At 47.9% G+C, this 24,801-nt stretch overlaps 1 protein-coding gene across 1 annotated transcript in view; it reads left to right on the forward strand.

The window, feature by feature from the left end:
• Positions 1-10,324: 10,324 nt before the first annotated feature.
• The window catches only part of LOC146868084 (claudin-16-like), a 122,172-nt gene continuing 107,695 nt past the window's right edge, over positions 10,325-24,801 (forward strand). Inside the window, exon 1 of the mRNA XM_085615186.1 lies at positions 10,325-10,414. Within this exon, the coding sequence (XP_085471312.1) occupies positions 10,325-10,414 (90 nt within the window). The remainder of the gene's footprint in view (positions 10,415-24,801) is intronic.

Here is a 24,801-nt window from a genome sequence, read left to right on the forward strand (position 1 = left end):
TGTTTTTGTTTTCTCAGTCTTGATGGATACACTCTTCTCTTGTTTAATCATACTAGCCCCGGGGGATTAAGAGTGGCTCCAAAAATGTCCCTCTCTCTCTTGTTGTTGAGTTACATCTTTAATTAAGACAATCAGCACCACCATGTGGCAGACTCTCATAAGTGCAGGTGGTCACAGTGAAGTGCTGGTGCTGAGCACCGTAAACCACTGGTTCAAATTAAGCACTGGTCTAGGAAGACAGATATTTGACTGGGTTAAGCAAAAAGAAATGCACAACTTTTCCATAATTAAAAAAACTGTGCACCAATAGATTCCTTTCCTGACAGAGTGCTACTCGGCAACAACCTGAGACGCTGTTAGTGTAATTGGGTACTCCAGTCTGATGTGTGACAGTCACCCTGCACCTTCTACCCAACATATTCCAGGACTTTGCATGACCCTTTAGATGCAATAGTGTTTTTTGCAGGCTGATTATGTTTATTATTTAGGGGTCACCAGGGATCAGAGATGCAATCCCTTGCTTCCCGTTGCAACCCTTGGCTTGAGAGTTGACAAAAGCGGTGTCAAAAGCAGAAGGTAAATTGTGCCCTTATGCACAGTTTACTTTCTGCAGCTCTCACATGGACATTGCACTTTTTATATGGTAAAAAAAATAACTCAGCAGTGCACATCTCTTTAGAATACACATTAAAATTAAATAAATTAAATGATACACCTTTTTAAGGTTGTTTCCATGATCCATTATGGAGAATATATGAAAAACAAGCTATGGCACACCTAATAGGTCTGGCCTTGGCCATCTGTTAGATTTTTTTTTCATTCTTGCAAAGATACGCCACAGAAATAATAAGACAGAAAACACGTGTTCTAGATTGTCATCCGGGCTGTTCCCTCCTCTTCTGCCTTATGAAGGATTCACCAAAAGCAGGCAGATCAAAGCATCCTGATGGGCTCCTTACCACCATGCTTATAGCGAATGTACTGTCCCTATTCCATCCACTACTTGTTTTTATGTAGTAGCATACATTTGTTTTGCAAATCTACTTTAATAATTATGTTTGCTTTTGTAGAACAAGCATTGTCAACGCTAATATGTTTGCCTTTTGTAGAATGTGCATGCACAGACACCCAGATAATATCCAGGATCATATTGATGAGGATCACACATTCATGTAAAGAAGCAAACACAGCACTATACCCACAGATATCCATGCAGACATAGAAAACACAAGTGAAAACTCACACACACACACACACACACACACAGACCAGTCGATGAACAGACACCTTTGCACACAAACCATCAGGTACCCGTGCACACAGGGTCCAAGTGATAATGGATGAGCCTCCATTGCCCAAGCCAATAATACCCCTCAGTATCCCTAGGCATTAATAACCATCAATAGTAAAGACATAATGAACCTCAATTTCGAGTAATATGCCTCGATGGCTTCCGACAGTAGTGGAACTCAACGGACTTCGGCAGTAATGTACCACAGTGGCCTCAGATTTCAAGGAATATCAATGCCAAAGGCAGTACATACACCAATGGCTCCAAACTGGAATGTCGATCAATAGGCCTAGGCAGTAATGAACCACAGTGGCCTCAGATTTCAAGGAATATCAATGCCAAAGGCTGTACATACAACAGTGGCTCCAAACGGGAATGTCTATCAATAGACCAAGACGGTAATCTGGCAGCATATGCTTGCGATAGCAATGTTAAATTAAAATAAAATAAAATAAAATAACAATTTAATAGAGCATTATGGATCCTTCCAAGCAGGCAAGTATTCTTAGAATAGGTATGCCGCTCGTAGTCGGAGGGAGTGTGGTGTGCTTCGTGCAGTACTGGTGTTCCTTTGGTGACTTTGCTCTGGTGAAGAGAGTGGAAACTTTGGCATTGCGGACAGATTGCGAGAGGTTTAATCCGGACGGGACTGCGAGGACCAGCAGCCCCGTAACCACGCTCAGCTGTGCTCTCTTCCCGCCCCTGCTGACCTCTGAGCACTCTTAATGACTCACGGCCCCCGCTTCGCGGGAGCCGTTCGTAGTCGGAGGGAGTGTGGTGTGCTTCGTGCAGTACTGGTGTTCCTTTCGTGACTTTGCTCTGGTGAAGAGAGTGGAACTTCGGCATTGCGGACAGATTGCGAGAGGTTTAATCCGTACGGGACTGCGAGGACCAGCAGCCCCGTAACCACGCTCAGCTGTGCCCTCTTCCCACCCCTGCTGACCTCTGAGCACTCTTAACGACTCACGGCCCCCGTTCATAGTTGGAGGGAGTGTGGTGTGCTTCGTGCAGTACTGGTGTTCCTTTCGTGACTTTGCTCTGGTGAAGAGAGTGGAACTTTGGCATTGCGGACAGATTGCGAGAGGTTTAATCCGGACGGGACTGCGAGTACCAGCAGCCCCGTAACCACGCTCAGCTGTGCCCTCTTCCCGCCCCTGCTGACCTCTGAGCACTCTTAGCGACTCACGGCCCCCGCTTCGCGGGAGCCGTTCGTAGTCGGAGGGAGGGTGGTGTGCTTCGTGCAGTACAGGTGTTCCTTTCGTGACTTTGCTCTGGTGAAGAGAGTGGAACTTTGGCATTGCGGACAGATTGCGAGAGGTCTAATCCGGACGGGACTGCGAGGACCAGCAGCCCCGTAACCACGCTCAGCTGTACTCTCTTCCCGCCCTTGCTGTTCCTTGCATAAAAGTATCACAGCACTCCGCAACGCGGTCGCGTGCGGTCGCGCGCCGGGAGAAGCCCGGGACAAGGGCGGGACCGTTTGTGGCCATTCGTGGCCAGTCGAGGCCGGGCCGGGCCACCCTTCTAACAACAGTGAATTTGGTAGCATATCATTAGACTGAGTCTTTGTGATATTCCCCCATGTATGTGCTGTTTAGTCCGTGGTGCTTTGTTTGATACTGTGACTGTTCCAAGCGTGTGTTAGTCTTGTGTGTTTAAGGGCTGTGGATATTTGTTGCTGTTGCAGTCACAAAACACACGTCACGCTAGAAAATGACTTCATTAAGGTCTGGGAGAAAGATTGCCCGGGATAGTACAGGGGGCACCATAGCAGGGACTCTTGACAACTTTATTTCCAGAGCTGTTCGTGTCCTCGAGCACAAAATTATTTTAACGGAAAAAAGATTGTCAACGGATTTAACGGCCAAGAGATCTTTTCTCGGTAAAATTATGTTAGCTGTTTCCCCTGAGTGTCGGTTGCTCCAATCCGACCCTGTCCCGGTGCCTAGTACCGAGATTGTGGGGTTGGATAAGACAAATTATAGTACTCTAGATACCACCCCTGATAGCATATCCATTCTAGAGCCCAGACCCTCTTTTGTGAAACCCAGTTCTAATTCCCTATTGCCCCCCACAGAAAAACCATCTAATGTTATTCTGGACAAGGGAAGTACGTCTCAGCCTATTATAGGGAAACAAAAACGTGTGGGAGTGGCAAACAAGGGTAGACGTCCCAAAGCGTCCAAAGTGTCTCAATCTGCTATCTCACCCAAATTGCCCCAAAAATTCTTCTTCTCGCAGAATCTTTCCAGCTCACACCAGCCCTTTGCACAATAAGAGCACATCCAGCCAGTCTTGTGCAAACTCATTACCAATTGTTTTTTTGGAAACCCTCGAACAACTGCTAAAATCACTTTTGCTACCGTTACACGAGAGAGTCAAGCAACTTATTGCTGCTATTGGGAATTTGGAAAGCATCGTGCTTGCCAATACGAATCTTTTGGAAAAAACCTTAGTGACCCCATTAGGTCCCAGGACTATGCCATCTCCTGGCACTGCTGTTAAAGCACTGACTGTCCCAAATGGCATTATTCCCCCTACCCCGGCCAGTAAACTCCCCAATCACTCTGCACCTAAAGATCCTGTTAATACTCCTGTTTTGGACATTGCCGGGGATGTTGTTCATACATCTATAGGACCCGGTAGGACGAACAAGCTGGCTTCAAATGTTCCCAACAAGGAGACCAATAATTTAGTAGGGCCATTCGATCCCCAGTATGTTGGCTCGCCTCCCAAACACCCTTGTAATAATCTTCCTCCTGAGTCACTACCTTATACAGTGATTTTGGCAGGTGTTCCGAGGATCCCCCACGATAAGACCGAGCTCCATAGTGAGCTCAAGAATAAAGTGATTCACTGGCTTAATGGCAACGGGCCTTTGCCCCCCAACCTCCGTGCAGAAATTTTGTTTGTACGTAGGGTGAGTTGGCTAGGCAATAAACCTAAGGATGTGGAGGGTGATTGCATTATTGTTAACTTTAGGGACCCCAGAGTTGTGAGGCATATATGCTGTCATTCCAACACCATGTCCCCCAGTGGAATATCCACTTTGAATTTGAGGTATTTTTTCCATATTGCCCCCTGGGAGGCACGATATGCCCAGCCAGCTGGATGGGAAAGAGTCATTAGAGGCTTTCGTGGTCCACCTAGATCGGACTTCCATCTCCCTCTGTCTAATCATTTTGGCCCCTTGAGTAGTTTGGAAGGGGTAGATTGACTGGCTATTAACAATACAAACTCAGGCTGTGTTGGTGGAATTGCAAATGGTTTTGGTAGTTCTGCTTGTTTGGGGAATACAACCTGTAGTTGTTTTACAGAGGGAATCATGGGTATTGGTGGTAAGTGTCCTAACATTGTATGCACTTCTTCCCACGTGTCACGGAGTAATCCAAATCTCTCTTTGTTAGTTCTGGATTTTCCTGAGGACTCACAGGGAGCAAACTATGTGAGCCCCTTACCCACTGACCTAGTGACAGCACCACACGTTAGTATGTCCCGTTATGACAGTCCAAATCTTATGCATATAGAATCTTGTCTTGGTGAGCATGAGTGTTTAGCTCCCGGCAAGACTGCAAATTACACAGTCTCTCAGGTCTCGCATCAGGTTCAATTATCAGTTGATAACGACCACCCCTCCTTCCTCACCTTGGTTTCGTGGAATATTGCTGGCCTAAGGAGCAAAACCACAATAGCTGAGTGGTCTTCCTGGGTGGTCAAATTTGACATCCTGGTTTTTCAGGAAACGTGGGCAGTGGACCCGGTATACTCCCCAGGCTTTATTAATTTTCACAAAGGGGCCATTAGTGGGGTAAGGGGCCGACCCTCGGGAGGTCTTTGTATCTGGGTTAGGCAAACCCTCAGGTGTAGACCTATTGAACTGGTAATAGACAGTCCGGATATCTTGATAATTTTGGTGCACTTCAACGATGATCAAGATATTATGATTATCAATGTTTGTAACAGGGGTCTACCTGGTGGTCGTGGTTCTAACACCTTCTCACAACTAGATGGGTTTTTGGAAACTATTAACCCCGGTATTAATGTGATAATAGTGGGGGACTTGAATTGCTGTTTCGAGCCTCTGAATACTGCCTGGGATTCACTTACTATGGAAGTGGATGCAAACTGGAATATTCCCACCCTCGACCTCCCACCCATCAAGAAGTAGACCGAATGTGCTATCCAGTGGATGAGTTTGTGCATGGGGCGTGGCTTTAGGGCAGCCAACGGACGGACCAACTCAGACAAAAACGGTAGTGACACCTTTTCTGATGGCCGTCGACGTATTAGAATTGATTATGCCCCTTTAAAAGTGGAGTTCTGGTCTACCCTAATTGATATGGTGATTTTAGTTCGCCCGAGAGCGACCACAACCCTTTAGTGTTGAGCATTTTGTCCCGTATAGTCCGCAGTAATGAACCAACTGAGATACTTACTGCAGATGTTTTCCTTACCAAAAACCTACGGCGAGTGTGTTGGGATAGGGTAGTTATTGACAGTGCCGTACTAGCTGAAATTAGTTCGCAAGTTTCAGGTGCGCTGGAAGCCTTTCATTCTCTCCAAAACCAAGATGCCGTTATTGGGGAGACCACGCTCATTCATGAAAATTTGTTTATGGGTCTACAGGCTATTTTCTCCAAACCTAGTAAAGCAAAGAAGTCTATCCAACCCAAGCGCAACCATTGGTATAACAAATCGTGCCGAGAGTTTTATGGCAAACTAAAAATTGCTATTAAATCTAAAAGCATGGTCAATATTAGAACAGCTAGGGGCACCTACCGTAAGGCCAAAGTTTTGGCCAAACGAGAATGGGATAATGCTCATTGGGATGATCTTTTAGATGGCAGCAAACTAAAAAATCTGACCAAGTTTTGGCACATTGTGAAGCGGGGAAATTCCCTGAGTTCGCAGGCTCCCTCAAATCATGTTCTTCCTGAGATTTGGGTGGAACATTTTGAGTCCCAGTTTTCTGATACCAACCTGGCTGAAGAGACTATCCCCCTAATTTTTCGGGATATGTCCATCCTCCAAAATTTTTCATTCGATTGTAAAGAAGTCGAGACGGCTATAAGTAAGATTCCTAGTGGAAAGGCCCCGGGTATTGACTGTGTCCCTGCGGATTTATTCAAATTTGATCATAGTAACTGGGTACCCTACATTGCCTTCTTGGCTACCGCCTTAGCTAAAGGGGCGGCCATCCCTGAATCGTGGAAAGGCGCCGAGATATTGCCCATCTTTAAGAAGGGTGATCGCTCGAGCCCAGGGAATTACCGCCCAATCAGTCTAATCGACTCGATCCAAAAAATCATTGCCAGAATGATTTTGGCAAGAATCCAGTCATGGATTGAGCTGGAGGACATTATATCGCCGTTGCAGGCTGGGTTCAGACCTTGCATTAGTACCATTGATCAGGTCTTTAGGTTTCAACTGATCGTCTGAAAACGGTCTATCTCGGCGGTGGCACTTTATACGCCGCCTTTGTTGACCTTCGGTCAGCATTTGATCTAGTTCCCAGGACAAAACTATGGGGGGTTTTAGCTGGACTAGGGATGCCCGTCGACCTTTTAAACATTGTTATCAGGTTGCACGATGACAATTTTGCCCAAGTCCGCTGGGGGGATCAAGGGCAGGTCACTGACAAATTTAAAGTAAATCGGGGTGTCAGGCAAGGGTGCGTCCTAGCGCCAACTCTTTTTTTGTTATTCATAAATAAGAGTTGTGCAGTATTTTTCATCTATCTCAACTGACGCCCCCTCATTGGGTGGTACCAAGATCCCACTGCTCATGTTTGCTGATGACACCCTATTACTGTCCCAGACCCAGATGGGGTTACAGGCGGCCTTGGATAAATTTGACACCTTTTGTCTCGACCATGATCTGCAAGTAAACGTTTCCAAAACCAAATATATGGTTTTTAATAAAGGAAGAAGCGCGGCAGGTCATGTTACGATGAACAGTGAAACTCTCGAACGTACGAACATTATGACTTATTTGGGGATCGTTCTTGAAAACAAATTGAGCTGGAAGCCCCAAATTGATATTTTATCTCTTAAGTTTGTTCAGCTTTCAGGGAGTTTGGTAAAAGAACAGAGACAGTCCCAGACAAAAAGGATAGGTCCAGCAATTAAGATTTACAACTCCAGGATCAGTTCTGCGATTCTATATGGTGCAGAACTCTGGGGTTTTGCTGATCTATCCCCTTTGGTAAAGGTGCAAAATAAATTTTTGAGAAACCTCACTGGCCTTCCTAGTTCAACTCCAGTGAAACCACTATTACTGGATCTTGGTTGTCGTTCAATTGACGACATCGCTCGGTTCAAACCTTTGGCCTTTTGGAGAAGATTGTGGACTACCCCGGAATTAGCTCCTTATGCTAAGGTATTTTTGGATGTTCGCTCCCTTCTAGGTTCTGGCAATATAGCTTGGCTCAAGCAAGTTAGTTTGCTATTGGATTCCATGGGTCTGGGAAAGCTATGGTCCGACCCTGTAAATAATCCTTTCCCACCCAAAAAGCTATTCAAAAGTCTTTACTGGTCTCAGTTACATCTGAAACAGTTATCCCCAACTCTAGCAGAGTCTTTGACCGGCAGGTTCTTTGAGTGGAAAAATGTCCCACTTCTAGAAGACTACTGGGATATTATTAGTAGGTCCAGCGACAGGAAACTCTATCATCAACTAAGGGTTGGCTCCCTACCTACCAGATTGTTCACTAAACGCTGGAAGGGTGAGGTGAGTGATTCCTGTCGCTGGTGTACTGATTGTGTTGAATCTGTTGGTCACATATTTTTCGCCTGCCCAGCCTATGCAGCCCCTCGGGCGAAATGGCTCAAACCCATCTGTCGGAACATGGGTACTAGGGTGGGGTTTGTGGCATTAAGATTCTTAAGATTTGATACCAGCGAATGTATTGTAATTGCTGTGGCCAAATTCCTAGGCTGGGTTTGGATAATTAGAAATAGGACATAAAGGCACCCAAAGATTCGTTTTATCTTGTTTTTATCTTGTTTAATTCAGAAATGTTTTTTTTTTCTTATTTTTTATTTGTATGGAATTTTCGTTTTATATTGTATCGTCTTTTATGATGAATTTAATTGATAATAAAGACTACATGTATGTATGGTATAGAAACCATTGTGGCTTCAATGCACATTATGGGAAAATATTATTCTTATTACCACAAAGAAAAGGTACATTTAGCTATGAATTGTAGGCATTGTCGAATGAAACTACAAATAAAAAAGTATAAAGAATTGAAAGAGAACTGCAGTGGCCTGGCACTAAAATGCTTTTATTTTTAGTCGGATGTGCATATGTGATCAGGTAAAATGACCTAAAGGGAAGGGGACCCCGTGCTATTCCATACGGTACCTAAGGCAGGGAAAATATCATCCGTGAGCAGAGACTTGGGCTACCACAATATTTCCAAACAACTCACATTAAAAATATACGCCCACAAGGGCAGAAAGACAAATATATGTAGCGTGTACGGCCACAAGCATTTTATCAATGATAAACAGTCAATAGTTAATATATCAAAAATGGTAGAAGAATTATTTGACCAAAATGAAGACTTACACATCAATACTGACTTCAGAAAACTTAGAGTGGTTCAATCTTACACCTTTCCTGTCAACATTCATTCTAGAACCACACACGCCAAAAAGCAGTGTACAAGGGAAATCATTGGAATGTAACAGCAGTGGAATGTTATACAGAGGACACTATTTGAACATATACAATTAGAAACTCTGATCACTCTTTCAATGTCTTAAACCAGTATGTGGTATTGATGCATCTTTGTGTGTCTTGTGTTCAAATATTAAAGGGCCTTCTTCAGGAAAGCCACATGCTAAATATAAAAGAGGGTACCTGCAAAGACAATGAACAGTAAACCTCGCCCTGAAAGCAAACACCCACTTATGACTAAGGGTTAAAAAGTATACTGTAGTTTGTGACCATTGACCAAAACCGATCAACTTCACCGAAACTGTGATGAGAGAATGTGTGTCCAAACATATTCAAACTGACCGAAGGTGGCCCATTGTGGTGTGTCAAGAGACTAACAAGACCCAAGGTAAGAAAAAAAGAAACCAGATAAAAATGAAAGGATGAGAAGCCATGTAGTGTAGAACTTTAGAACAGAAGTGCTATCAAGAGCTCTGTGCTAGTGGGAAGCACACAATGGGGGCGGAGATAACCAACCAACCTGAAATATGCCTCCTATGTTTGGACAGATGCTAATAATGTAATAGTTCGATGAGGTCAAAGGATGTGTGATGTCACGTTCGCAACTCCTGGCATGTTTGTGAATAGAAGTCTGTGAGTGTAAAGACTCAGGAGTTTTCATCACGAGGTGAGAGTTCCTGCTTTTACATGTAAATACCGACCTGTTTTTCTTACAGAGGAAATATTTCGCAGAGAATGTCGCTATTGCATAAATTAAGGAGATCAGAACATAATGCAAAATGCATTTAAATCTCATAGTCTCAGGAGGCAAGTTTGGGATTTATGGACAACAAAAAAGGTTTATTTTTGTTTCACAAAAGCCAAAAAATAAACGCAAGCTCCAAATAGTTCTAAAATGAAATATCGTGGGGTTTTTTTCTTTCCAAAGGAGTGATTTGCTCGCAGTGGGACCGGTTTCCATCAGATTAGGCAGACTCTATAGCCCCTCGTTTTCCGCATTTGTTCCGCACGACATTTGAAAGTGAAATATGTGATGCAGGTTAGTCACAGAGATGTGACTGACCCGGGTCTGCGTTCCGTTTGTAGATTGTAAATACACACAGCAGCTCCAGAGCCCAAACCAACAATGGCCAATCAATGTATCACTGAAACAAACTTCTGGGAGTAAACCGATGCGTGGGGCGGAATGAGGCCCTGACAGCAGTACCGCCGGATTCAGCTTTTTAACATTTCAAGAGCCACGCCCTATCTAGGAAGCCTGCAAAGGTCCTGTGTTTCAGGGCTTTTGCATTCAACAACAGACCTCTGAAACCTCAAAGTTCAAAATCTTGTCTTCGCTTCTGTCAAATGGGCAGCGAACTGCACCTGTTTTCCATCCTCTGCGGCGCGTTTGCAATGGCGGGCACGGTGGCGTCTCTCTGGACCGACTGCTGGCAGGTAAGGCGCCCTTCGGTGCCACCTTACTTAAAATGTGTATGTTTTGGCGCGTCACAGAGCAACACTTGAATAACTTAAACTCATACCGAGGTGTATTGTACGATTAATTGCGATTTCACCAGCTGAACTGCTCTTCCAAAAATGTGGGGGAGCGATACGGCAAGCAGCAGCTTAAATGTACCGTACGCACCGTACTTTGCAGTTAAATTCGACATTTTTCAAAAACGTTTGTTTGAGAACTGTGCATTATAAATTATAATAAACCGTATTGTCTATAACTATACTGAATGTTCAAGTAAAGGCGGCTCGGTACGAGTAGCCGACAAACTGGAGTGTGAATGTCAGTGTTGGATAACCCTGGGTTTGGTGAGTACGTGTGATTGGGTGAAGGGGTGTAACGCAGGCCCCTGCGGTGCCGAAAAGGGGGGGGGGGGCAACGCTTCAGGGGGCCACAACAACACTTGGGGGGGGGGGGGTCAATCTTCAGGTATCCCTTTAAGCCCGAACACAGTGAGATATGCTTGTTCAAGGGCGCCTCATCACATTCTGCGGGGAGGGGGGCGTCATTTCGCGTAACCCCACAGGTTGAGTGTTGTATACAGAGCAAGTCTTTCACTGCACGTATAAAATGGCTGAGCCGTTGAAAGTTACAGACAGTCCTTCGGTAACCTCTTCATCTCAAAATACATTTAATTTAACACTTCAAGAAGCTAATTTATATAACGAATGAAACAGGATGGCAGGAGGCAATCATGTAGTACAACCTGAAAAAATATATCTATATATTAACATGTTTATATTATATGTTCCAACTACATGTTATATATTACATCTTATATTTTGTGCATTGTTCAGTGTTATATGGACTTATGTTAATTGTGTAATTGCACTGGACCGATTTCCAAACTTTTTCCTTTGCAAATAATTATTGGTTATTATCGAGAATCCTATAATTACAAATCGGAGTTTGCTGCACGAGGATTTACATTTAAAATCAGTACTTTCACACCAGTTTTAAAATATTTTGAAGGCATAAAGGGTCACCCACATGAATCTTGTTTCAAACTAGCATGAAAATCACTTTTGAAGTTAGCTCGAGAAGAAAACAGGATATCCCTCTTCAGAGTCAACCAGCACTCATGGGGGGATATTGCTGGTTTGCGGCCCAATCAGCTTCAGGGTGTAAATGTAGGAAAAGAAGGAAACTCTAAGAGCTAAAGTAGGTCAACCGTTGACATCGACGCAAGACTTGAGCGAATATAAAAACTCCTCACACCACTAATATATATATTAGAAATAGTGAGTGTGCAATCTGCTGAACTGGTTAAAGTTCCTAAAGGCAACGCTATTGCACAGAAAGTGGCCCTGGAGAGGCTTCTTGACTCCGGCGTGCACACAACTACCCTGGGCATGTGTCCTCATACCCCATGTCCAATACCCCCTTCCCCACACACAGCTGCATTAGCATCCTCCTGGGCCTGATCTAAATTAGCTGTTCCGGCTTTGAAGCCTTGGAGCACCAGGTAACTTGGGGGATGAGGTGGACTTGGCTGGCCTCTGGGCCACATGAAGTACAATGAAGCCAATCTTATTTTACTTTTTAAATTATTCTTCATTCGAATTCAGCCTTTTATACCAAAAAGGCAACGTATTTTCCTCCCTCTGTGGTGGCCCATATTGTGTCAGATATTAAAAACCGCCAGAGAGTAACCCCTCAAACCAAGGGGACAGGGTTGTCTAGACCAAATTTATAAGCGCTCCCTTCTAAGACAAGTCAATCTGTCTTGAGATGTATGCACCTGCGCTTTATGTATCACTGAATGCCCATGATGTTTAATTCATATCATATTCATATACAGACACCCAGTGCCCGTAGACAGTGTCTCAAAACTTGTATATTACTATTAACATTTTATAGAGGTGTATACATCCATTATAGAGGTGTATAAATACTTGTCTTAAGGGGGTCTTCCTTGCTTTTTAACAAATGCGATAGATGCTTTCTTATATATTAGTATTTTTAACACATATTTTGGAATTAAAACCATATACATTTTTCTAAGGTTTTGTGGTATTCTATTCTGCCTAATTTTGCAGTTTGGGTGTATGTATTAATAGGTGCGAGATTGAATGCTTTTGAACACCTTTGGGGGGAAGTCGTAATGGTTACATATTTTATCAGAGCCAAAGAGACCCTGAGCTCCAGTAATGCACCCTTTTCTCGTCTGTCATCCGGGCTTTTCCCTCCTGCTGTGCCTTATGAAAAATGCACAGAAAGCAGGCATATCCAAGCGACCCTGATGGGCTCCTTACCACCATGTTTATAGCAAAAGTACGCTGCCTATACCATAACATCCACTGCTTGTGTTCAAGATGTAGCATACATTTGTTTTACAAATCAACTTTAATACATTTCTGTTTCGCAATTATAGAAGAAACATTGCCAAAGCCAATATGTTTGCCTTTTGTACAAGGCGCATGCACAGACACACAGATAATATATAGGAATATACTGATGAGTATCACACATTCATGTAAACATGCAAACTCAGCAATATACCCACAGATATCCATGCAGAAAACAAAAGTACAAACTCACACACACACACACACACAGATCAGTCGATAAACAGACACCCTTGCACACAAACCTACAGATACCCATGCACAGGGTGCCCAGGTGATAATGGATGAGCCTCCATTGCCCAAGGCAATAACACTCCTCAGTGTTCCTAGGCATTAATACGCATCAATAGTGAAGACATAATGAACCTCAATATCGAGTAATATGCCTCGATGGCTTCCGACAGTAGGGGCACTCAACGGACTTCGGCAGTAATTAACCACAGTGGCCTCAGATGACAATGAGGATCATTGCCAAAGGCTATTCATACAACAATGGCTCCAAACTGGAATGTCTATCAATAAACCTAGTCAGTAATGATCATGAATAACCCAGACAGCTCATGAAAATCAAAGGCTCTATAGAGCACTGAGCATCAATGGCTCAGGTTCCAATGAACCTCAGTGGTCACAAGCAGTAAGGGCACTCAATGGCCCCAGGCAGTAATAATCAAAAACTTTGACGGATAGGAATGAGCACCAACTGCTGAGGCATTAATGAACCTCATTGCTCCCAACTAATCGTAAGCCTCAGTAACTTTAGGCCATGGGTACCCAACCTTTTCTGTAATAAGATCTACTTTTGTTCAATCAAAATCATCCAGAGCTAGTAATAGTGGTGATGAAATGGTGACCACCCCTTCTAAGATTGTCAGCAGTGATAACATCAGTGCATTAAGCAGGATTGCCATCATTGAAGTAAAAAAAGATTATCAATTTGGAATGCCCCTATATGGGTAGTGCATAAAAGCAAGAGCTGCAATCCCCCTGACACCAAGGTAATAATATGAGTAATAAATTTGTCCATCTCAAATAATAGCGTTAAATAAATTTAGAAAATTCTACGATTTTTCTCCAAACAGCTTATGAGTTATGAAAATACACACATTTTCGTCTCAAAAGCATGCTTTTGTACTTTTGGTATACATATAATAATTCAACCAGGCAAAAGTTTATGTAATAATAGGCTGGCTGCACCCAGGAGAGCTTCTCACAGTACCTTGGGAGCTACTCGATGGAGACACCTGCTTTAAGCAGTCATGAACATCAGTAGCACCTAGCAGTATTGAGGCTCAATGGCCTGAGTTCGTAATGACCACCTTTGACCGCAGAAGGCACAAACATCAATGGCTTTAAGCAGTAAAGAGCCTCACTTGTCCCTGGCTACAACAAGTGTCAGCATTGGCCAAAGGATGTCTTGTACATTAATAGATCCAGGCAGCAAAAAGGCTTAATGGTGCCAAAAAATAATAAGGTCCAAAAGCCTGAGATATTAATGAGCACCAATGGCCTCAGGCAGTAATGATCATCATGTTTTTGTGTGGTTGTGGGTGTGTGTGTGTACGTGAGTTTATAGGTTAGAGTGGATTTGTAAGTCCAGCAGAGGTGACCTGTCACCCTGCATCTGTCTGAGGAGAATGGCACTACCATTCTCAAAATCTTTGTGGTGATAGAGCACGAAAACACCTGTGTGACCCATTACCAGCCTGCAGTGTGGACGGCGTGCACAGCTCAGAAACTCAGAGCTGCTACCAATGTTTTGTTTTTCAAAGCAGTGTTATGTTCATCTCAAGCAATAACTCGTAGAGTTATTGGGTTATTGGATAGCCTTTCGAGAGTTAGATTTCTTTGAAAACCGGTTTATGGACCCATTTGCACCTGTAGACAGGAATAGAAAGGGATCCTGATATGGCTCTGAAGAAGCATTTTGACTGTGATCATGTCATGGACCTGCAGCCTCTCCACCTGAATGCTTAGGTGTGCCAAGGATAAGATGTTAAGCGCTGTGCCCATGCCCGTGAGGAGGCCATGTGTCCTCATCTATCATCAATACTATATGCACAGAACAATAAGAAAATAAGAATGCGCCTATCACATCTATACATCAATTTAGAAAAAACAGCGTTGACACTGTATAAGTGCACACTCACTAAAAGTCTTACTATATTATATAGGTCTAACTCTAACCGTAGTCATACAATTGCTCTTCCATTGAAATGCTGGTGAAGAGGAAACTTAGATATCATGATTGACGCTTTCCATCAGCCAACTGTTGACAAATGTGGGTTGATAAGTACGAGAGGATCACCATTCACCCCTCTATATTTGCATAATTTAATATTTTGCCGCGAATGGTGCAATCACCATTTAGCGAGACCCACCTAATAAGCATGGACAGAAATAGCCCCTGGTACTTCTATTGCTAAACCCCTCAACTTCCATGCCATTTCTTATCCTTTTCTGGTACAGTTGAATCAGATGCACGTCTTTGAAACAAATGATACAAGCTGAGAGAGGTCTGAGTGTACTCTTATTCAGCACATATTGTGCAGCGGAGTACAGTAGAGGTAGTAGCATGACCCCCACTACTTCTGAAGTGGTTGCAGTAATCCTCACAAAAGAATGTAACTATGCCCTGCATCCTGACATTCTTTCTTCAATGGGGAAGTGCTACCAAATAAATGCACAGGGGACAGTTTTAAAGATAAAGGGCCCGATTACGAGTCTGGTGGTCCACGGATCGCCAGACCCGTGGGGGCTCAGTGGTGGCGGTTTCCCACCACTCAAATATGGGTCGGGAGGTCGGACTGCTACAGCCCCGTCACAGCTGCACAGGAACCACTGTTCCCTGGTGGGGTTGCGGCTGTCAGGAGGCTGCAATATGCTTGGCAGGACCTCCGCGGTCCTGCAAAGTCTATTGTGAGTTTCCTCTCCACCGGCGGTGTCATGGAGGCTCCTCCTCCACGAACACCATGGCGCAGAGGAAACAAAAGGGGCCCTGCAGATCCCCGGTGCCTCCTCCGCATGTGGATTAAGCGTGGGAGATGAACTCCGACCCGTCAGCAGAGTTTTCGGAGTTTAGCTCACTCCCAGAAATTCCGAATTCTTGGTGTAACAGTTTGCCGGGGCCCACCCGTAGTTTAGACTGCCTTCCGTCCCTACCTCCTCCAGCACTTTAGAGCTGGCCCGGCTGAAAGCTCAGAATCCAGCAAGTATGGAGATATTGTCAAATGTGTCATACATGATTTTTCATGTCACTTAAAGAAAAGAGACGTCCTTAATTGCTCTTTGGCAGCCAACAAGATTGATATCTAACAGACAGCTCTGCTTCACGATGAATAATGTATGCAGCTTTGGCCCAACTTTACCGACTGTAGGAAACTCCAAGAGGCATGATGCGTCAGAACCTGTCAGACAAATATGTATTAATTTTAAAACCGATGGCTTGAGAAGCTTTTACCTCCATTCTGCAGGTCATCTCTGTTTCCAGAAATATGGCTCACTCTTGACCTGTTAGAACAACATCACAACCGCTGTTCCCTATAAATCAGTCAATCAATCATGGCATTTGTAAAGCGCACTACATATCCGCGAGGGTCTCAAGGCGCTGGGGGGGGGGAGGGGAGGGGGGGGAAGCTGCTACTGTTCGAAGAGCCAGGTCTTGAGAAGTCTTCTGAAGGTCAGAAGGTCTGCCGTAGGCGGATGGGGAGGGTGTTCCATGTCTTGGCGACGAGGTGGGAGAATGATCTGGCGCCGGCGGTCACTCTTCGGATGCGGGGGACGGTAGCGAGGGCGTGGTCTGCAGAGCGGAGCTGGCAGGTGGGGGTGTAGAGGCTGAGTCGGCTGTTGAGGTACGTTGGTCCGGTGTTGTGGAGTGCCTTGTGTGCGTGGGTGAGGAGTTTGAAGGTTATCCTCTTGTCGACAGGGAGCCAGTGCAGGTCTCTCAGGTGGGGTGTGATGTGGCTGCGGCGGGGGATGTCGAGGATCAGGCGTGCGGAGGCATTCTGGATGCGTTGAAGCCGTTTCAGGAGTTTGGCCGGGGCTCCTGCGTAGAGAACGTTTCCGTAGTCCAGTCTACGGCTGACGAGGGCCTGGGTCACGTCCTTCTTGTTTCGGTGGGGATACACTTGAAGATCCTGCGAAGCATGCGGAGGGTGTTGAAGTAGGAGGAGACATCGTTGACCTGCTTTGTCATGGAGAGGGTAGAGTCGAGGATGACCCCAAGGTTGCGTGCGTGGTCGGTGGGTGTTGGGGGTGTTCCTATTGCAGTCGGCCACCAGGAGTTGCCCCAGGACGAGGGGCTGGATCCGAGGATGAGGAGCTCTGTCTTGTCCAAGTTCAGCTTCATTCGGCTGTTCCTCATCCAGTCGGTGACGGCCTTCATCCCTTCGTGGAGGTTGGTTTTGGCGGTGTGGGTGTCCTTGGTGAGGGAGAGGATCAGCTGGGTGTCGTCGGCGTAGAAGATGATGTTGAGGTCGTGCCGTCATGCGATGTGGGCGAGTGGTGCCATGTAGACGTTGAATAATGTTGGGCTGAGGGATGAGCCTTGGGGTACGCCGCAGATGATCTCGGTGGCTTCGGAGCGGAAGGGGGGGAGGTGGACGCACTGTGTTCTGTCGGAGAGGAAGGAGGAGGTCCAGTTCAGGGCCTTCTCTTGGATTCCGGCGTCGTAGAGGTGTGTTCGTAGTGTGCGGTGGCAGACCGTTGCGAAGGTGGCTGACAGGTCCAGTAGGATGAGGGCCGCGGTTTCTCCGTTGTCTAGCAGGGTCCTTATGTCATCGGTGGTGGCGATGAGGGCAGTTTCGGTGCTGTGGTTGCTGTGGAACCTGGACTAGGACGGGTCCAGGATGCTGTTCTCCTCAAGGAAGCTGGTCAGTTGTTTGTTGACGGCCTTTTCGATGATCTTCACCGGGTACGGGAGCAGGGAGATGGGTCGGAAGTTCTTGAGGTCCTTGGGGTCTGCCTTGGGTTTCTTGAGTAAGGCGTTGATCTATGCGTGCTTCCAGCTCTCCGGGAAGGTTTTCCGGAGATGGGGTGCAATGGTGCTGCTGACTTTGTTGAAGATGTGGTGTGGGCAGGGGTCTTTCGGGGATCCAGAGTGGACGGTGTTCATGACCTTGATGGTGTCATCATTGATGTTGGTCCAGACGATCAGGCGGTTGGTGCGGGTGGTGGTCGTGGGAGCGGGGGTCTCAGTGGTTGCCGGGGTGGTGACGGCGTTGAAGCTGTCGTGGATGTCTGCGATCTTGCGATGGAAGAAGGTTGCCAGCGAGTCGCACCGGTCTTGTGAAGGTGGGATGTCGATGGTGTTGGAGAGTTCCTGCACGATGTTGAAGAGCTCTTTGCTGTTGTGTGTGTTGTTGTCTAGGCGGTCTTTGAAGGAGGTCCTTTTGGCGGATCTGATGAGGTGGTGGTGTCTGCGGGTGGCGTTCTTGTGGGCTGTGTAGCTTTCCGGTGTTCGTTCACGGATCCAGTTTTTTATGAGTTTTCGGCAGGTTCGCTTGGAGGCCTGGAGGTCTTCGGTGAACCAGCTGGCTTTCTTACTAGTGTGGGTGTTGGAGTGCTTCTTGAGCGGGGCGAGGGTATTGGCGCAGTCGTTGATTCACTGTTTGAGGATGCGAGCGGCGGTGTCGGGGTAGGTCGGATCTGCGGGTGGGCTCCGGGCGAGGGTGGTGGAAAGCTGGTCTTTGGTGACTTTGCTCCAGCAGTGGCGCGGCATCTGTTGGGTGGTTTCCGGAAGGTGAAGTGGATGCAGCGGTGATCGGTCCAGCGGAGCTCGGTGGTGTGGTTGAAGGAGACGTGGGAGCTTGTGGAGAAGATGGGGTCAAGCGTGTGGCCGGCGGAGTGGGTGGGTGTAGTGAAGAGTTGTCTGAGTCCGAGGTTGGCGAGGTTGTCGATCAGGGTGGAGGAGTGGAAGTTCAGGTCCCCGAGGAGGATGTAGTCCGTGGAGGCGAGGGCGTGTGTGCTGACGAGGACGGTGATGGAGTCGCTGAACTGTGCTCGTGGTTTGGGGGCTCTGTAGATGAGGGTTCCTCTGAGGGTGGTGTTGGGATCGGTGTGGATCTGGAAGTGCAGGTGTTCGGCGGTGCTGAGGGTGTCGTCGGTGTTGGTTGAGACTTTGAGAGTGTTCCTGTGGACAATGGCGATTCCTCCTCCTACTCCATTGGTGCTGTCCCTGCGGTTGATCTTATAGCTTTACGGGATGGCTATGGCGATGTCGGATGCCGAGGAGGGGTTCAGCCAGGTCTCCGTCTGGAAGGCAACATCTGGGGTGTTGGAGTCCAGTCGGTCCCAGAGTTCTACGGTGTGTTGGCGTGCGGAGCGGGTGTTCAGAAGGATGCATCTGAGGTGGTTGGGTTCTTTGGTAGGTGGGTTGGCAGGCCGGATGCTGTTAAAGCTGCAGTTCCGGCAGGAGAAGGGTCCTTGGGCGCACTTCGGGGCGGCCAGGCAGCAGGTGCGTGATCGGCCAGCGTTGAGTGCGTGGAGGGTGCTGGAGTCGTAGCAGAGGTGGGCGTCGTGGCGTTTGCGGGGGCCAGGGGTCCTGGCGCTGGGTGGGCGCAGACGGGCTTGCCTTAGCGGCACCCGCTGCACACGGCCACCATATAGGGGGAGGTGGGAGGGAGGAGCAGCTGGGAGGCGGGAGGCGGAAGGTAGGGGCAGCAAATGGACAGTCAGGCGGTGGGGCAGCAGGGGACGCAGCGGCGGGAACGGGAGCGGTGAATGGCATGGAAGGCAAGAGCACAGAATCACGGGGGTCACAGAAGGAAAAATGGGCACAGATCACGGGGGCACAGAAGGAAAAACGGGCCCAAATCACGGGGGCACAGAAGGAAAAACGGGCACAGATCACGGGGGCACAGAAGGAAAAACGGGCACAGATCACGGGGACACAGAAGGAAAAACGGGCACAGATCACGGGGGCACAGAAGGAAAAAGCGGGCACAGATCACAGGGCCACAGAAAGAAAAAAAGGGCACAGATCACGGGGGTGACGATGGGAACAGAAGGAAAGAAGGGTACAGAAGAAAATACAGGCGCAGGGGAAGACAGACAACAGCAGTCACAGACAGCAAAAGAGAAAACGATACGGGCAGTACAATGAACAATAGAACAGACCTAAGGCCTACCACTGGCCACAAGGGACGAGGCGCAGGTGGTAGCCTGCGGGTGGAGGAGTGCCTAAACTTTCCTCAGCAGCGGCAGCTTGGGCAGGGACAGGACGCACAGGCGATGCTGTGCGGAGGGGGAGCGACCTACCTAACAAGGTCAAGGGTCGCTCACCTCACCGCGCAGCGGGCGCCCTATAAGGGGAGGTGGGAGGGAGGAGCAGCTGGGAGGCAGGAGGTAGGGACAGCGAATGGACAGTCAGGGGGCGGGGACGCAGCGGCAGGAACGGGAGTGGTGAAAGGCACGGAAGGCAATGGCACAGAATCACAGGGCTCACAGAAGGAAAACGGGCACAGATCACGGGGGCACAGAAGGAAAAAATGGGCACAGATCACAGGGGCACAGAAGGAAAAACGGGTACAGATCACGGGGGCACAGAAGGAAAAAACGTGCACAGATCACGGGGCACAGAAGGAAAAAAAGGGCACAGATCACTGGGGTGACGATGGGAACAGAAGGGAAGAAGGGTACAGGAGAAAATACAGGCACAGGGAGAAGACAGACAACAGCAGTCACAGACAGCAAAAGAGAAAACGATACGGGCAGTACAATGAACAATAGAACAGACCTAAGGCCTACCAATGGCCACCAGGGATGAGGCGCAGGTGGTAGCCTGCGGGTGGTGGAGGGCCTCAACTTTCCTCAGCAGCGGCAGCTGGGGCAGGGACAGGACGCACAGGCGGTGCTGTGCGGAGGGGGAGCGACCTACCCATCTTTACTCAAGCCTGAATCCTAAACGACTTTTGTGTGAATTTTATAACTAAGTGTGAGTTAAATACAGTTAAAGACAAGGGGCCCGATTCACAGAACTAACTTGAGACAAAATCCTAAACTTACTATCATTTTGGTATTCACAGAAGGCATTTACTCATTTTGGTATTCACAGAAGGCACTTACTCATTTCGGTATTCACAGAAGTTAGGACTCCTAACTATAGGACTCCTAAATGCCTTCTGTGAATACCGAAAGTCTTAAAATAAGGATTTTTCTGAGTTTAGTAGAAGTAAAGTTAGGACTCCTAACTTTAGGACTCCTAAATGCCTTCTGTGAATACCTAAAATGGTAAAGTTAGGATTTTTCTCAGTTTAGGAGTAGTAAAGTTAGGAGTCCTAACTTTACTACTCCTAAACTGAGAAAAATCCTAATTTTAAGACTTTCGGTATTCACAGAATGCATTTAGGAGTCCTAAAGTTAGGACTCCTAACTTCTGTGAATACCGAAATGAGTAAGTGCCTTCTGTGAATACCAAAATGAGTAAGTGCCTTCTGTGAATACCAAACTGGTAGTAAGTTTAGGATTTTGTCTTAAGTTAGTTCGGTGAATCGGGCCCAATGTCTTGATTACATTTTGAATACAAAATACAGTCACATCTGGTAGTGCATAATGCAGATAGTATATCTCTTCTAGTCACAAATCCTGGTGATCATATAAAACCATTAAATAACATGCAAGATCTCAAAAAGGCAACGGGACATGGCACTCATGATAGCTCTCATGACCCATGTCTAGATATGCAATGGTGGTTCTAAGAGTAGTATTATGGAGATTGAGAGGGCTTTCTTGGGCCTTGGTTTAAAGTACGGAGGTACTCACGGAAGCAGGACCAGACATCTCTTGGACAGGAAGTGGGGGGCTGCAGGCTGGCATAGTCCTCTCCCATACTCTCAAAAATACAGTTACTATAATCTAGAGTCTTGGACACCATGTGCTCTTACTTCATTGTGTTGCCCACTTCTTGACTACTTGTTTTTTTAAATAGAGTTATTGGAATGTGCAACATTGCGAGTGTGACTTCGAAGGTTCAACCAGTCACACAAAGCACAGTACGCCTCTGCGCACATGAAGTGTTCCCTGATTCTCAGGACTCATTAGAAGGAAGAGTTCGCCTCTGTCTGCTAGCCATTGGCTCTGGCTGAGTCTCTGCTTTCTTGTAGGAGAGGACTCTGTTGGCTGTCCGGTCCTCTTTGTGGCTGCCTTTGACGCCGTTTGGTCGTGACTTGTGATCCGCGGGAGCTGCAAAGGCGGTGAGTGCGTTGTTACCCCCCCTTTACATTGTCTCTTGGCGACGGAGTTGAGGCCCTTTAGCTCGGCCACTGTCGAGGCTGCTGTCCGCCAGCGGGGGGTAGGAATGCTCCCATGGGGCACATGCGGCCAGCTCCCTGCCACGCCGTTCGGTGCTGGCCAGGGCCCGGCTTGGGCCCTGGTTGGTGTTGGGGGTTGTGAGGGGGAGCCAACGGGCATAGCGAGGCTCCCCTCCTTGTGTCCGTTTCAGGGCAGCTGAGCAGGGTCTGGCTGGCAAGAGCAGGAACGGAGTGGTGGGTTGGGGAAAGGTAGCGTGGTCAATGCCCCCCTCCCCCGGATCCCCACCATGCCGTCTGTGCCAGTTTTAGGGGCAGGTCCGGACTGTTGGGTTGGGTGAGAGCAGCGAACGTCAATCAGCTCCCAGCATCATCACCGCAAAACAAAGCAGCCTTAATCAAGGATAGTTCCCAGATCCACTTACCCGCCACCCCCCCGGGCCTGCCACGAGGACCATTGTCCGTGGGTGGCCTCCGTCAGTATCACAAATTCTACTGCTTACTCACTGCCTGCAGGAACTGTGGGGGTGGGGCGGCGCTGATGCATGGGACAGGGGACAGACTCCTTGCTCCGCATGGCTGTGCCTGCCATGGAGCACAGGCTTGATTAGCTTAGAAGCCCGGGGTTTCTCCTCCCACCAACTTCAGGTACCTGTGCAAGGCAGTGGATGTTCTGCGGCTGCCCGCGGCCCCCGCAGGGGGCCACCCTGAACGGGCGGCCACCCTTAGTCCCATTTGGGCACTTCCCCACCCCCACTAATACGGGGGACTCTATGAGGAGTCCCCTTGCCAGACGCGTCACTTCCGGCACGTAGAGGAGGGGGAGGTGTTTATGCTTCCCCCGGCCATCTTAGCGTCCTCTTTGCGCCGGACATGCCGTTGTGAGGGTCGTTGGTCGGGTCACGCCGTCGTTTGTTTGATCGCGAGGTGAGTCGTCCCGTCACAGACTGGCCCCTGGACTGCTGGTTTCTGTCCGCCTGGGGCCCGTATGGGTCTCGGTGCCTGTGACCGGGTGCGCGGCGTTGTCATGGGCTGGAGCACTGGCACTCGTCTCCCGCCGTCCTTCCTCACGCTGAGATTCACGCACCTGAGGGAGCTGAAAGTGAGGGAGCTGAAAGTGAGGGGTGAGTCAGGTGCCCCCCCCCAAGCCTCTGCGGGTAGGTGCTGCCCAGCCATGGATGATTTGTGATGCGGGGGGGGGAATTGAGGAGCCCCCCTGGTACTGTCTGGCTCCCTTTGTTTTGCGGCGCGGAGAAGGATAGATCTAGGGGTTGGATCTATGGGAGCCTCTGCTCATGTCCTGCTACGGTTATGAAAGTGTGTTGTTAGGGGGCTGTTGAATGTTACAATGTCCTCCGGTTCCACGCCACGCTCTGGGTGCAGGCAGCGTCAGCGGGTTACGAGAGAGTACTGGCCGTCTGAGGGGTGAGGATGTAGCTTTGCGGCTAGAGCGGTGGACTTCCAAGCTGGGGAACCAGGTTCGAGCCTGGGCAACGGTGCTCAGCATCCTGCGTTTTTGGGCAAATCGCTTAATCTCCCCGTGCCTGACAAAAATGAATGTGTTCATCTGTAATGGTGCTCATGAGCGCTCTGATACCTGATATCTTCGGGTAAAGTTTGCACTATATAAAACCCATTTTCACGCCAGGATTCCACGCTGTTTGTCATGCCTTTTGTCGGGCCTGGGAGCTTATGGTGAGTCGTTGTGCTGCATTTAACGGTAGACGCATGCCGCACCCGTGGTGGAATACGTTGGGCACCTTCTAACGTTTGCCGCCACAACCCGACTGACACTGCATGGGGCAGCTAGCAGCTCAGCGGGCCCCATCGCTTGGCAGGGAACCGCTACTCCACAGGGGGCGAGCCGTGGGTGTGTCACTCCCCCTTGGAGACCTAGTGAAGTTTCACTCATGCCTCATCACAGGTCGTTTACATGTTAGTGTATCGTACTCACGTAGGCTCATTCACTCCGAGTATTTCTCGATCGCTCTGTGTCATCCTGGGCAGGCTCGGGTCTGGAGCAACGAGGCTTAATTCATTGTCTGCCAGCCCCCTCCTGTGGATTTTACGAGAAATAAATGTGTTCTGTTTTACATGTTGGGCAATGTTAAGCTCCCGGAATTCAGTGCCCCTCTTATCAGTGGTGGCAAGCGGCTGAACTCGGAGGGGGCCACAGGGGCTGCCCTCTGCAAAGCGCCGCGCCTGTCTCTGGAGTGCGGCTGAGGTGTACAAGGTCACCTACCGGCATGCGGCTGACAGGGAAGCCAACTGCGATTCGTCCCCATATCCGTGAGCCTGAGTCCTAGAATAGATTCTAGCACTGGAAGTTGTATTATTCAGTGGGAATTAATTACCTGACCCGAATCTCTGGCTAAATTGTTTCGCACATGCTCGAGCGCTCGATTAGGCATAGGAGACATCAATGTTGGAAAGGGTAGTTTCTTGAGCGGGGGTCTCTGAGCGTTTAGCACGGAATTACCACATGGCATTTTATGGCGTTGCTCGTGCATGTTTTTCGGATATGAGGCGTCGGGCAACTTCAGGTCAGAGCGCGCAGGGGTCTGTTGGGTTGCGCCAATAAGCATGGTATGTTTTGAAGTTGGACCTGTTTCCAGTCACGTCTGTATGTACTACAGAGGTGCCTCTTGGCGCGCATGTGAACGAAAAATGTTTATCAGGTAATGTTGCGTTCCGGGTTTTATTGAAGGTTGAAGGTTTCAATGCGCGTAGTTGAGAGCA

This window comes from Triturus cristatus, chromosome 1_2 (genome assembly GCF_964204655.1).
Source record: "Triturus cristatus chromosome 1_2, aTriCri1.1, whole genome shotgun sequence".
Taxonomy (NCBI): domain Eukaryota; kingdom Metazoa; phylum Chordata; class Amphibia; order Caudata; family Salamandridae; genus Triturus; species Triturus cristatus.